This window comes from Stigmatopora nigra, chromosome 1 (genome assembly GCF_051989575.1).
Source record: "Stigmatopora nigra isolate UIUO_SnigA chromosome 1, RoL_Snig_1.1, whole genome shotgun sequence".
Taxonomy (NCBI): Eukaryota; Metazoa; Chordata; class Actinopteri; order Syngnathiformes; family Syngnathidae; genus Stigmatopora; species Stigmatopora nigra.
Window position 1 is genome coordinate 10187306 of NC_135508.1, and position 15365 is coordinate 10202670.

The following is a 15365-nucleotide window of genomic DNA, read 5'->3' on the forward strand; positions in this document are numbered from 1 at the left end:
GGGGTGCCACAGTCTATTCGTGCACGTCCTCAATTCTCATATTACTGATACATACATCTTCAATGAGGGCTATTCTATTTGTCCATTTCAGTGACATAAATAGTATTTGTTTCTCTCACCGATAGATATCCCTACTAAGATATCTAGCAATTTCTGGTTTCTGCACCAGCAAAACTAGTGTAAAAATAACAAATCCATCAACGTTGATTTCTGGTGTTTTACTAATCTAATTATGAACAACCTTTTTTCTTTGGCCAAGTGATATTTATGTCTTCATATTATGAATTTGAACAGTTTTATTGCAAAAATGTCTGCACAACACAACTGAAGGCCACAAACCCAACGTGAAAGCGAGAAATTCCACCGATTAAACCCAATAATGTATACCTGTGAAGTGAATAACAATCTCACTTGATTAAATCTTGGAAGTCCTTGAGAGAATGCCAAGCTCCTGTAAAACAACTTTGAAGAAAATTGAATATAAAAGACGTTTGAAGTTATTTCAACTTTTATTTTGTTAAGTACATAGACGAGGCATATGTACATAAACTGTCAGTAATGTGACTGTACTGTATATCGCCATGTATCGAATATGAATAAAATGTGCTTTTTTCACCCTTGAATATACACAATATTCAGTATTTTGGCACTGACTGTACCTATATGGCACTCAACAATTGTGGCATATGAAATATCTGGAACCATTACGACCTACCTTGCTTTGACTAGAAGGACTGGATGCACTGAATGTTTTCTCTCTACATTACACGGAAACACAGACACAGCAAGCCTTAACAATTGTGTTGCAGATCTGCTTTTATCTTTTAAAAGTTTATCATAAGATATTCAGGGATGAAATTCCTGCTTTTTGTTGATGTTGACACATCATTTGTTAAAATGTTCAATTTGATGCCTACCACGTTAACAGAAAAGAACTTTAACCATATGTTTAAAATAACTGAGATAGTGATTTATTAGATGCTTGTGGTATAGTGATTTTTTTCCTCAAAAAAGTAATACAATGAAATGCATTGGCACTGGATTTTCATGTAATGCTCATTTATAAAAAAAAAATAGCAGTTGCCCTCTGATGCTTTGTAAAGGTTAAAAAAAATCCTACTTGTTTCCTGACTATATTTTGTCTCAAATTATACAATTAGGTCTGTGAAATTGGCATTAATCTCTAAAAGAATTGAGCAGAGGTGCAACTGTTTGGAAAACTTATTCTAATTTGAGACCAGTGTCAAGATGCCCCACCTAAAGTATCTATTGACCATACATGCACTAAACTCGGTGCCTTCATGGAAAGAACAGTGCACTTGCCGGTGACCTATTCTCCATTCGAGGAAGTCAAATATGTCCAGAAAATGTGCTTTGCATTAGAAGGACTCACAGGCAGTTCTATAGTCTAACCACATACATTGTATTTTGAAAAAAATCTTATCATTTATTTCCCCATAAAAGCTCTTGAAATTAGCCACCACATGTGTGTGTGTCATCACATATGTAATCACCAATTGAACTCATGTCTTTCACTTTCACATGTTTCACCTCTCAGGTCCTCCTCTGAGCTACATGTAGTGTGTTGCACCCCATGTGGAAAAAGACTGCGTTGTGAATGCGTGCTGAGGTCCAGCAAGTCGAAAGAGTCGCTGGAGAAAAGGCTGTCTTCGCTTACTACACTGGAGGGCCGGCTGTGGTGGTCATTAACGCCTATTTTAGCCTGGAGGAACTGCTGCAAAGTACCTGGGAATGTCATCCGATCGGAGGGCGGTGGTAAATGCGGTTCGTCTGGGAGTTCCAGGCTTCTTGAGAACTTGCCGTTACGTTTAAGAATGCCCTTCCGTCTTTTCACTGCTTCTGTGTGCATGGTTGGACTGTCCTCTGATGCTGGGACAAATGCATTTTGTTTTTTCGAGCGGACACCTGCGTCATTGCTCTCTCTGGACTCTCTACCTACTGGGGAGATGACGTAACCTGAGTCCCCTTCATAAAGGTTCTTAAGTATGCCCTTCTTAGGCATTTTCAAGGAACGCTGTGTAAATGTACAGGGAGATAGTGGACTGCCAGACAGGACCTCACCAAGTGCATGTGTTTGATAAAGCTTGGGGTCCACAGTGCCAGGGGGTGGAGCCTCTTTGGAAGAGCTGTGCAAAACCGATTCAAAACTCCTCTGGTGTTTAAGAATACTTTTGGGTTTCTTCCTTTCGGAGGATGCCGTGGAAGACTGTGCTGCACCACCACACGCACTTGGCGTAGTTTGTGAGATGGTGTTCTCCTTGGGAGATTTTCTCACGCTAGACATGCCTGCTCTAACTTTCCCCCCTCTCTCGGCCCGAAGAGGCAAGCTGAAGTAATGCGAGTGAAGTGGTTGACAGTTGGATTCCGCAGGGAGGCGACCGGGCTCCGAGGCTAAACTGTTGACAAGCCGATTCTGCCAGTCGATGTAGCGAGCCAACAGGGGCGAGGCACAGTCTGGGTGTGATGATGATGATGTGCAGTCACAAAGGCTCTCCTCGTATCCCCAATTCACCCACCAGTGATTGGCTACATCCTCGATCGTGGCCCTTTCATCCACACGCACTGTCAGCAACCAGTCGATAAGCGCACAGGCGTCTGGAGGGGAGAAAAAGTCAAGTGCTATTTGACAAGACAATGTACCAATAAATGGATATCTGGTCATTCATTTGTGGGTGTTGCAATTTGTATCCACAAGACTGTCTTGACATGACAGCTGATTGAAAGTAAGTATTTTGTTGAAATTTGTTCAGTATGTTTTTTTTTTTTTTTTTTGATTGATTTAACCGAGGGCGGGATGGTGGTGCGAGTGGTTAGCGCAGGGGTGTCAAACTCCCTTTGGTCTGCGGGCCGAATACAGCTTAATTTGAGATCAAGCGCGTCGGACCAGTAAACTCATTGCAAAATTACATCGAACTAACAATAAACCCACTTTATTCCTTTGTATTAGTCACTAATACTAATAATTAGTGCAAAGAATGAGTAAATTATCAAAATGTTTATTAACAGAATTTTCCTTTTACATTATGTACAATATATTATGAACAACATTTTACCAGGTCAAGGTGGTCCTAATTCCGTCGCAGTGTTGCTTTCATGTTGTCTGCACGTACTAAAACACTGCGCCCCCCTAGCGGATAATACAAGAACTACATATTTTAAAGAAAATTCCATTTTTTTATACAACGCAGCTTTCTTCCCCGGGCCGTACCAAACCACCAGACGGGCCGGTTCCGGCCCGCGGGCCGTATGTTTGACACCCCTGCGTTAACTGAATGTAGCCTCACAGCTCTGGGGTCTTGGCTCATAGACTTTGAATTGAATTGGACGCTTATGAAGGTATTGTATGTAACAGTCAATGTGGAAGACAGTGTAAAGGTGTACCTGAAGGGATGTTGGGTCTTCGATAGCGACCATGGCAAATCTGTTCTTTAAGCTTGGAATGACAGGCCCCATCAAATGGCATACTGCTATATACCAGTGCATAAAGCAATACTCCTAATGCCCAGCAGTCCACCTGGGAAACAGAGGCGTACAGTATATAATGAAATGAGGCATGATACATTTGGGGTCAATGCATCAAATGTTTTCTCATTTTAAAAAGCTGAGCAGTCCAGAATTTCGTTCGTTTCCTTACCATTCTAAACTGATATAACTTGATTGATTTTTTTTTTATGAACTAAGTCACAACTCAAAGTAAATTAAAAAATATTGAACTCTAGAAAAGATTACATTATCTAATGTGTTCTATTTGCAGCTGGGCTTCTTCCCTAACAACATATAAATGTTGGTCTTTTAATGTGAGTGGCCAACAGTAATAAGTAATGAGTTTGTGATTGTCCAGTTAAACTGCTTTGAGTAAAAATCCTAAAATGTATGTATTCATATGTACTATTGTGATTCAATGCGTGTTTGTTTTATAGTCCATGTTTATCTGACCTACCTCTGGTCCTTGGTATGGTAGCCCAGTCACTATTTCTGGAGCTGCATAGAGTGGACTACCACAGAAGGTCTGGAGTAGAGTGCCTCTCTGGTACTGATTGGAAAGGCCAAAATCAGCAAGCTACAAAGAGAAAACTGTTGTTGTAAAAAGCTCTAATGTTTTTTTGTTTGACCTAATACGACTTCTGTTTGGTGTGTTTATTATGTGTGTGTCAAATGCTTCAACCTTCACAAAATTCCGGGTTAAAAATAAAAAACAAACAAAAAACAAAACCCTCATACTATGTATGTATGAGACAAGATGTTGAAGGAGGTGTGACAGCTCACAGTCACGTAATGGAACAATCATGTAGGTCGTATACAAACAAAGAGGCTTCTCCTTATCAGAATAGATTATTTCCATGCACACAACACACAATCATCAGTGTGCGCGAGTATAAATACTAAACACTTTGTTTCCGTTGCAACGTGCTACAGGTTGGAGCTGCATTTTGACATCAGATGCAATTTCCATTATTTCAGTATGTATACACGTAGATTTGCGTAGTGTGCCAAAAGGTTTTTCCTCACAAAACTTTTAGTTGGTAAACACTGATTACACAACTGTGACTGATCATGTTTGTCATTTGTTCTAGTTTATTTAATAGTATTTCAGATCTGGAAAAGAATGTAGACAGGTAGGTACAAGATGTTAAAATCACTGTCAAGATATAATTTATCAGGATTAATCTTTTATTATTGATGCTGCTACTGCTTTTCCATACCTTCACGTTTAAATCTTGATCCAAAAGGATGTTCTCCAGCTTAAGGTCTCGATGCACAACCCCATTCTGCAAGACATCACAAACATAAGATGCTGTAAACATAAGGTTTCTCTCAACATGCAGCCCTAACTAATGTAAGTCAGATCCAACATGGTTTTAAAATCTTCTAACATTCTGCTTACTGTCGATAACATCAGTTTTGGCTGAATCCAGACATGTCTGAGGTCCAGCTAACTGGCAAGTTAAAGTGTGCTTTGTGACTCGCTACTAACGCATTGGCTGTCTCCAGTGGTACTGAACAGGTAGATCTCAATTATATATTTATTTCAAGTTCTGTTTCAAGATGACTAAAGAACGCTGACCATTGGTTGGGGACCACTGGCTCTAGGGTCAAGTAAGGACCAGTGATTTCAGACGCCGCTCTGTACAAAATGTATGACCTGAATCTGGAGCACATTAGAACAAAGAAAGAAGTTCACCAACATTGTTGTTGCTTAGGTTTTGCAAATAATATGAATATATTCCAAAGAAGGATTCAAGATGAATCTAAAATGAATCTACTCTAAAACATTTTCATTCTCTCAGCAACATCATTCCGTGCTTCCGTCTTAAAAGAGTGTTTAATAATAAATATATTCACACAGGAACACGGCTATTTTAGGAGAAATGGAAGGAGGATGACATTTATGTCTAGAAAAACTTCCCTCCACTCTAGGTAAAATGTATCAGTTTACGTTTCTGGTTATGAAATAGAACTATACTAACCAATGAAGAATAAAGTCATTTGAGGAGCCTATGGCAACCATGGCAGGAGAACTAAAGCTGATTAAATAAAACGTGCCTGTTAAATGTGTCAGTGTGTGATTGCACGCACACAATCTCTGCCTAATGTGTTCTTAACCCAGAGAGAACAGAAGTTAAGTTTTTTTTTTTGTAGGATTAGGATTTAGCAGATTTGGTGGTACTGTATTTGCTTGCATGGTTGAATACCTCATTTGCTGCAGTAATTGTTCTCATGCCTAGCATACTAAATCACAACAGTTCAAGTTGACATAAACATTGATTCACTGTGTGTGTGTTTGAACCTTGTGACAGTAATGGACAGCCGAGGTGATTTGCCTGAAGATGTTTCGGGCTTCTGTTTCCGAAAGCTTCCTCTTTTCCAGGATGTAATCGTACAGCTCTCCCCTGCTGGCGTACTCCATCACGATCACAATCTTATCGCGGCTCTCAAACACTGAGTCGAAACATGGGAGATATTTGGAATCAATACCACTCTTCAAGAAAATATAACTGCAAAGTCCATTAAATATTCAGAGGTCACAGTCAGGTTAGCCTTACAGTTGAGTATCTGTTATATACTAAAATAATAACAAACCCCACCTTCGAGAAAGCGTATGATGTGGGAGTGCATTAGAGAAGAAGTTATCTCAATCTCCCTCTGGATGTGAATTCTATCAATGTCTTCTGTGATGCAATCCTTGCGAATTGTCTTGATGGCCACCTAAAAAAAATGAAAACACATATAATCTCATAGCCTGTCACTTCAGCAAACAGTATCACATGTCATCAATGATAGTGTTTGTTGAGAAACAAAAAATGTGGTCGGTCATGATACCAAAGGAATATAGTAACCTACACAAAGGTGAGTTTCCCTTATTTTATTTTTTTACTACAGGGTAGATCTATCATTCTATTAATTACTTCCCTGTAAAACTTCATTAACACATAGAAATCACATTCCAGCACATATACTGTATGAACAGCTAAACGGTTAGCTGAACACAGACAAAAATAATGCTATATAAATGAATATTACAGATATGATGATGCTTACGTCTACATAAAGACAATCCCTGCGTATTAGAGGTGATTACAGGGTTTAGCCTTGGTGGTGAATGTGAATACGCTCAGCGACAGAAGGTTGACAGCTGAGTGCGTTCACACGACTTTCCTTAATCTTAAGTGCTTACTGTACCCCAATGAGACAATGTAACACATAACCAGCACCCAGACACGCAAAGCCCTACTAGACATTGAACATGAGCCCCGAAATCTCTTTGAAAGAGATCCTTCCATCATTCACAGATGAACCTTTAGCCCGGATTAAACTGTATTATATGAAGACAAGATGGCCACGATGAGTCAATTAATGTCTTCTCAAACAGAGCTATTTAAATCATCACTTTTTAATATAACAAAAAATGGGGAGCCCCCAATAAGTCGCAATGTCAGTTTTTTTTCTAATGTGGATCACAGATCATTCCATTTCAAACCTGCATATGAATATGAGGAATCTGAGCATATCTTTGCATATAACCTGTATATAGTATTTATATTTTTCTTATTTTCCAGCACAAACGTAACAAGGCCAATTTTCCTAGTGTGGGATCACTAGTCTAATCTTGTGGGCTCCAATGAGATTAGAACACGAGTTTCCCATGGGACGACAAGCCTTTCCTCTGCGACCTAACTCGGCCTTCTCAGCTGAGAGACATAACTCTTCGAACCATTTTGAGGCACAATTCACACGCTCCATCACCCCTGTCACTTATATAACCATACAAACACTCACCAGAGACCGATGTGACCTTTCAAAGCTGTAGCAGAATTGTTGTTTTTGTGTGTGCAACGACTGAACGTCTGGACGTCTTTTTAATTGGTTTTCGCATCCAGAATAATGACGCATCTCTATTAGATGAGTGGAATTTTAGATAATAGGTCTAACACGTAAGGTATCAAATGGCGGTCAGCTGTGTGACGCATGACGGAAAAGACGGGGGGAGGGGGCTAGGATCACATGGACGCTTAACTTGCTCGCTCATCTTTTCTGACACAAATACAAAATGTGAAAATGGTGGCTCACAGTGCCATTTCAGTCTGTGTTTGTGTGCTATTATTGTGTTCGGATTATGAGCACAAGAAGAAGTGATACATTTCTAGGTATTGTTGAGCCTTTAAGGGCAATGAGAACATTTTTAAAGCAGCACATGAATATGTGAGCTCATGTGGAAGAAAATGTGTGAAAAATACGTCATGTCTCAGTGTGACCTCTAAAGTATTCGCCCAACAAACAATATCTTATTGTTCATCATAATGTGTGGTATGTGAGCTAGGAATAAACAAGTGGGGGAACTGTATCTGGGTGTTAGTCATGCACAAGTAATAAGATATTTAGATTGTTTAAAAGCTATCTATAACCAAGTCAGAGAAAGGCATGGAGTAAGTGTTGTGTTATTACTAAGTGATTAAAATCTTATTGTAAAATGTTACTGGTCGTTTAAACATCAGCATGATGTATTTCACTCATTGTGTGGAAAAACACACAATTCCAGCATAACATGCTAAAATGTCATACTGCCATTGTGTTCTAATAAGCCTAACAAGATGCCTGACACACAAACACACATTAGGTGGTCGTAAGAGCGATTTCCCTAAAAAAATGACCTAATACGAGTCATGGCTCTTTTATTTGTGAACTTGGTGACGCGTACATCCTAAAACAACAGCAGCACTGACCTCCACTGCGTTCTCCCCATGGCCACTATCAAACAGCAGCCCCCTCAGTCCTGTTTCCAAAAATAATGTCCGTTTTGTTGCAAAGAATCCTTGGTATGTGCACACAAGTGGTGCGAGGAATTCAGCATTTACAACCCTTGGCCTACCAAAACTCACTTAGCCCACTCTCACTGACAAACATGTCTGCAAAACTCATTAAATAACGACTCAGACTTCCGATGAATGGCCTATCTTTCACAAATATATCGAGCAAATGAACAGAGGAATTGTGCCAGTTGAGTCTATGTATAAACAGGATTATCCCTAACGTGGTACTTTTGTTTACCTCAAAGGCTGAAAGGTATCAGAGGTGGATGCAGTCTCTTCCTCACACGGCACGGCAACAGATTAAGGGCAGATATCACATCAAATTACTAATCTGGCAGCGCATTCCGTGTTAAGACATGATATTTTAAATGCAATGTTTAGACAGGACAAAATGGTGTGTTGAGTCATAGTCTATTGTGAGGTAGACCTATTGTGGAAAAGTTTATCCTCATGTTCAAGTGCTGCGTGAGTCAGTCCAAAGGCATCTCTCCCTGGTAGCGCAATGAAACAAGGGCTGCATCCTAAACATGAACTCAATCATCTGCATACAAACACTACATGTAAGGTAGTATGTCAAATATTCTGCCAGAAAATGTGCCGCTGTCTGAGTGCAGCATCTGTAAATGTAGGAATAATTCCTGGAAGTGTGTAGTCCGCAATTACTATAAAAGTTAAAAAATCAAGAGTATGTAAGAATACATTTCAGCAAAGGTCAGGCATAGTATTTAGTATTAGTTATTGAAGAGATGATGTGTTAGAGGACAAATTCACACTAACAAACACTTCACTAACAAACCCCATTTGGGTAATTTTTGCAGTCGTAAATGAACTTTTCCATGGTGCAAATTGTGTAAATTATTGTTAGGACAGTAAAGCAAATGAAACGTTCATACACATTCCTGAAACACTCACACAAGTGTAACTAAAATGGTACAATGATGCCATATTATCTGATCGTTTCACCAGCGGTTTCCATATTTTACCTCAGTTTCGCGGCGAGCCATAGACATCCATCAAAAGAGCCACATATGGCTCACGAGCCATATGATCTGGTTTAAACACTCTCCCCCACTAAAATACTCTCACAAACATGTGCTACTTCATTCTTCCAGACGTGTGTAAGGTCATTATATATGTCCCTAACACCTGAAGATTTCTGGTTAAAAGACACTTATAACAATACTATAACAATCTTACACTTACCGTCATGAGGCTTGCTCTGTCCACAGCCTTCTTCACTTTGCCATAGGTGCCTTTCCCCAACGTCTCCATTAGCTCATAGCGGTGTTTCAAGTTGTGTTTGTGCTGATGCTTCTTCACCTCCATCGCTGGCCGGCCCGCAGCATCCATATCGGTGTCAAGCCCGCATTGACGGGGAGCGCCCGATCTCTGTGGAGAAGAAGCCTGCCGGCAGCCGAGCTCGGAGCGGTCGCCGGTGATCATCGCGCCTCGGCTGTCCACATCACGTCTGCCCATCTCCCGACAAGCAGATGATGAGCAAAGTGTGGCAGGGGCAGCGAACAGTACATTGCTGCCTGCAATGAGCTTCCAAGCAACAGGCAATCGTCGGGGGGAGCCTGGGAGAAGAAGACACGTGGTTGCCGGGGGGCGGAGTCTCCTCACGTCAATATGCAGCTGTGAGCTGCCACTTGATTTGTCGTCACGACAACAAAGGAGGCAAAAATAGTTTTCCTCCCCTCCAAAAAAAACTCCATCACATTGTACACTAACGAAAAAGGGCAGTTTTCAGAATGAAATTTGATAAGAGATAACCCATGCAGGCCCGGCAAAAACATGCAAACTCCACATAGGTGGACCGACAACGATTTCAACCCCGAACCCCAGAGCTGTGAGGTCGACACGATAACCCCTAAAGCCACCGGCCGCCACAAATGTATTTGTCTCGCAAAATCTAAGAAAAAATAAAGACCATGAGGTCATATGATAAACAAATTGTTATCCCAACAGGGCGTTGGTCACATACGATGTTTAATTAGGTCTTAATGATACCCAGGAGCGAAATCTATACCTGTATAAAGTGTTGGCAAAAGTACAATGGTACAGCCCAACACACCCTAACCCTAATCCTAACCCCCTAACCCTAACCCTAACCCTAACCCTAGCCCTAACCCTAACCCTAACCCTAACCCTAGCCCTAACCCTAACCCTAACCCTAACCCTAACCCTAACCCTAACCCTAACCCTAGCCCTAACCCTAACCCTAACCCTAACCCTAACCCTAACCCTAACCCTAACCCCTAACCCTAACCCCTAACCCCTAACCCCTAACCCTAACCCTAACCCTAACCCTAACCCTAACCCCTAACCCTAACCCCTAACCCCTAACCCCTAACCCTAACCCTAACCCCTAACCCTAACCCTAACCCCTAACCCTAACCCTAACCCTAACCCCTAACCCTAACCCTAACCCTAACCCTAACCCTAACCCTAACCCTAACCCCTAACCCTAACCCTAACCCCTAACCCTAACCCTAACCCTAACCCTAACCCTAACCCCTAACCCTAACCCCTAACCCTAACCCTAACCCTAACCCTAACCCTAACCCAGACATGGGCAAACTACGGCCCGCGGGCCGTATACGGCCCGTTAGACAATTTAATCCGGCCCGCCGAGCTTCTCCAATGAATAAAATAATAATCCTTCATAAATCATTCATTACATCTTGTCCATGCAATACCGTGTTTACCCTATAAATGGCGCGCTGACATTTAGGCCTTTGTTGAGTCGCGCCTTTCTCTTTATTTATCCCTCTTTAATTTTTTCATTGTCATTTGAGCCCTTCTGTAAAAATGAGCGGACCAAAGAAAAGGAAAGTGGACAGTGAGTGTCGTGTATTTAATAAAGAGTGGACAACTAAATATTTCTTCACTGAAGTCCGATCAACCGCTGTATGTCTGATATGCCAAGAAACTATTGCTGTTTTCAAAGAGTACAATATCAGCCGTCACTTTGCCACGAAGCATGCAAACTACGCTAGCAAGCAGTCAACACAACAACGAGCGGCTACTGCTCAGAGATTGGTGGCTAATTTGCAGAGTCAGCAGAATTTTTTTCACCGGCAAACTGCAATTCAAGAGGCAAGCACAAAGACAAGCTTTTTGCTGGCCTTCAAACTGGCAAAGGCTAGCAAGCCTTTCTCCGAAGGCGAGTTTTTGAAAGAATGCATGATAGAGACAGCTGGTGTTTTGTGTCCGGAGAGCAAAGGCAAGTTCGAAAAAATCAGCTTATCACGCAGGACAATAACTCGCCGTGTGGAACTCATTGATGAAGATATAGTGAGCGAGTTAAACAAAAAAGCGGCAACCTTTGAGTTATTTTCATTAGCGCTTGATGAAAGTACGGACATTAAAGACACTGCTCAGCTCCTCATTTTTATCCGCGGGATAAACAAAAGTTTTGAGATAACTGAGGAACTTTTGAGCATGGTTGCCGCTGAAGGGGAAAACGCGAGGCGAGGACTTATATGAACATTTGTCTGCTGTCGTTGAGAGAATGAAACTACCATGGAATAAACTTGCCAATGTCACCACAGATGGATCGCCAAATTTAACTGGAAAAAACGTCGGACTGCTGAAAAGAATCCAGGATAAGGTGAAAGAACAAAACCCTGGGCAGGATCTTATCTTCCTTCATTGCATAATTCATCAGGAGTCTCTGTGTAAGTCTGTATTGCAGCTTAATCATGTCGTGGATCCAGTTGTAAAACTTGTTAATTTCATACGCGCACGAGGACTTAATCACCGTCAGTTCATTACGTTCTTGGAGGAAACTGATGCGGATCGCCAGGACTTACTCTACCATTCCCGTGTCCGCTGGTTAAGTTTGGGCAAAGTGCTACAACGAGTATGGGAGCTCAAAGAGGAGATCATCTCCTTTTTGGAGTTAATTGGGAAATCCGAAGAGTTTCCCGAGCTGAGAGACGTGAACTGGTTGTGTGACTTTGCTTTTTCTGTTGACATTTTTTCGCACATGAATGAGCTGAACGTGAAACTACAGGGGAAAGATCAATTTGTACACAACATGTACACAAATGTGCGAGCCTTCAAATCGAAGCTGATTTTATTCTCCAGACAAATGTCAAACAAATCGTTCTCTCATTTTCCCACTCTAGCCACGCTAAAAGAGGCCACCCGAAACATAAAGAAATACTGCAAAACACTGGACGACCTGCACAGAGAATTCTGCCGTCGGTTCTCAGATTTTGAAAAAATTGAGAAGTCACTTCTGTTGGTCTCCTGTCCATTATCACAAGACCCTGAAACAGCGCCACTGGAGCTGCAATTGGAACTGATCGATCTTCAGTCCGATTCCACTTCAAAGGAGAAGTTTAACTCTTCTAAACTGGATGACTTTTACGCTTCACTTAATGAAGCCATGTTTCCAAACCTGCGGAGGATGGCACAGAAGATGCTGGTGTTGTTTGGCTCGACCTACGTTTGTGAGCAGACGTTCAGCATCATGAACATCAACAAAGCCCGTCACAGATCCAAGTTAACTGACCAACACCTCCGATCTATCCTGAGACTTTCCACAACAAAACTAACACCAAACTTTAATGCACTGGCAAAAAAGGGAGACCAACAACACTGTTCCCACTGAAAGTTCGAGTTTTTCTACTATGATAAAAAAATTGAAAGTTTGAAAGGGCGCATCTTTTAATTACGCACTGCAGCGGGACAGAAAGGATTGAGGTTAGTCGCCTATGTTGTTGGGTAGTAATGCTTTGAATGTTGAAAGTTATATTCATCAAGATTTCAATAAATTTTGATATTTGTTTTACTTGGTGCCTTCAATTGAATTGTATTAAAAACAGATGCAATCTCCAGGGTTGATAGATCACAGTTTTCTATTCTAATCTATTTGGCCTACTATTTCTCTTGTACATTTGGAAAATGCAGTCCTCAATGTTAGTGAAACGTGTTGAACATTTATTTGCATGTGCTTGCTGTACTATGAGGTTTGGATACTACAAGCAACGCTTTATTATATTTGGCCCAGCAGTCAATGTACTGCTGTGGCCCCTTGTTCAAATTTTATAACCCATAGTGGCCCGCAAGTCAAAAAGTTTGCCCATCCCTGCCCTAACCCTAACTCTAACCCTAACCCTAACCCTAACCCTAACCCTAACCATAACCCTAACCCCTAACCCTAACCCTAACCCCTAACCCTAACCCTAACCCTAACCCTAACCCTAACCCCTAACCCTAACCCTAACCCTAACCCTAACCCTAACCCTAACCCCAATGGGCTCTATGGGCGTCCAACAAATTGGACGTCAAAAAAAAGGACGTATACGAGCGTGATTCAGACACTGTAGAGTGTAGACTGTGGAGGAATACCGTGAATCGGTGGCTACAAGGAGACGGACAACCATTCACATTCACACTCATACCTAGCGGTAATTTAGAGTGTTCGCCACTGCCCGTTTTTATGGATGTGGGAGGAAACCGGAATACCTGGAGAAAACCCACACAAGCCCGGTGAGAACATGCAATCTCCACACAGGACGCCCGGCCTGCGATTGAACCAGATTAGCCCCAGAACTGTTACCACTGTTTTTTGTTCCAAAGGTTATTTACTAAGCACTATGAGCACTTTGCATGCCTGCGACTCACTTGGATGAAGGCAGAGAACACCACCTTGCGGCAAGTAAATGGAATGTCAGCAGCTAGGAGAAGCACACAAGCCAGCTCTTATGCTGCTCATTTTCTCCAGCATCTGAAGATGTGCACCATGCTCTACATGAGCAGGGGTCACCAATAGTCTCTCCATTTGACTGATACCTGCACACCTGATGGAAAGTTTTGTAAACAGTAATCATTAACATGTCAAGCATTTTTGTCTGTCTCCATTTTGCTTATCCTCAATCAGTCACCTGTGAGCTGAGGAGACCAATCCGGGATGATTTACGGCGTGATGAGCCAATCAATTCCAGCACACATTCCATGAGTCCAAAAATTCTACACACACTTGTTCTAAAACTGGGTATAAAATGATTTTAATGTGTTTTCTATCAACAATGCAACCCTCTGAAACTCAACCCAGCAAATGCTTTGAATAAGAACTCTCTTGAAATTGGAGTTAGCATGCAGACATCCAATAGGATGAACACAATTTTAGGAAGATTGCATTGCTCAAACATATAATATAGGAGAAGGGTAAAAGTGGTTTCTGAGGAATTCCGTATGTTATGCAAGACAGCAAAGACAGATGTAAATGAAGTCAAGAAAATATGACACAATAATGTCATTCAATGCCTTCAAATTTGCTGAAATATATTGAAGACATTTTTCAAAAGTCAGGTATTAGTTAAACATTTGCACATACAAGTCTTCTTCAGTCTTCTTAAAATGTCTTGACTGTGGTGTTGACAAAAGTCTATCCTAGGAAAGAAAATCATTCATGCTTGGCTGCACTGAGAAAAAATAACAACAACTTGAAATTTCATTAATGCAAGTCAGAAAATGTATAATGATTGGAAGACAATGAGATTGAACTTTTTTGGGCCATTCCAGGTTAATAATACAGCGCAAAAACAAGTAATAAAATGCCCTCAAGTGCAACAGATGTTTATTTTGGGTTAATCATAGACACTTTAAATAGTAGCAGTTGTCTCTTCACTCTAATTGAATGTGAGTTTGAATGAAACAATAAAACACTTTTTAGTGGTAAGTTTATATATATATATATATATATATATATATATATATATATATATATATATATATATATATATATATATATATATATATATATATATATATATATATATATATATATATATATATATATATATATATATATATATATATATATATATATATATATATATATATATATATGTATATGTATATGTATATGTATATATGTATATGTATATATATATATATATATATATATATATATATATATATATATATATATATATATATATATATATATATATATATATATATATATATATATATATATATATATATATATATATATATATATATATATATATATATATA

At 40.3% G+C, this 15365-nt stretch overlaps 2 protein-coding genes across 2 annotated transcripts; one reads left to right on the forward strand and one right to left on the reverse strand.

The window, feature by feature from the left end:
• Nucleotides 1-501: 501 nt before the first annotated feature.
• On the reverse strand, nt 502-9902 carry LOC144196980 (NUAK family SNF1-like kinase 1). Its single transcript, XM_077717503.1, has 7 exons — nt 9534-9902; nt 6108-6228; nt 5810-5961; nt 4725-4790; nt 3962-4081; nt 3403-3535; nt 502-2616 (listed from the first exon to the last, which is right to left on the reverse strand). Exons 1-7 carry the CDS (start codon nt 9804-9806, stop codon nt 1511-1513), a joined length of 1971 nt encoding a protein of 656 aa, XP_077573629.1. The 5' UTR covers nt 9807-9902; the 3' UTR covers nt 502-1510.
• Nucleotides 9903-11761: 1859 nt separating this feature from the next.
• Nucleotides 11762-14115, forward strand: LOC144205225 (general transcription factor II-I repeat domain-containing protein 2A-like). Its single transcript, XM_077729443.1, has 2 exons — nt 11762-12842; nt 13923-14115. The coding sequence occupies exons 1-2, from the start codon at nt 11845-11847 to the stop codon at nt 14113-14115; spliced, it is 1191 nt and encodes a 396-aa protein (XP_077585569.1). The 5' UTR covers nt 11762-11844.
• Nucleotides 14116-15365: the final 1250 nt, after the last annotated feature.

Bases quoted from the DNA above. Each gene is read 5' to 3' on its own strand.
- LOC144196980 (XM_077717503.1), bottom strand. From the start codon at position 9,806: ATGGGCAGACGTGATGTGGACAGCCGAGGCGCGATGATCACCGGCGAC. The intron at 4,082-4,724 runs GTATGGAAAAGC...TTCTCTTTGTAG, and splicing joins ATCAAGATTTAAACGTGAAG to CTTGCTGATTTTGGCCTTTC. The intron at 3,536-3,961 runs GTAGGTCAGATA...TCTGTTTCCCAG, and splicing joins TACCATACCAAGGACCAGAG to GTGGACTGCTGGGCATTAGG.
- LOC144205225 (XM_077729443.1), top strand. From the start codon at position 11,845: ATGAAACTACCATGGAATAAACTTGCCAATGTCACCACAGATGGATCG. The intron at 12,843-13,922 runs GTTAACTGACCA...TTTGTTCCAAAG, and splicing joins AAAGCCCGTCACAGATCCAA to GTTATTTACTAAGCACTATG.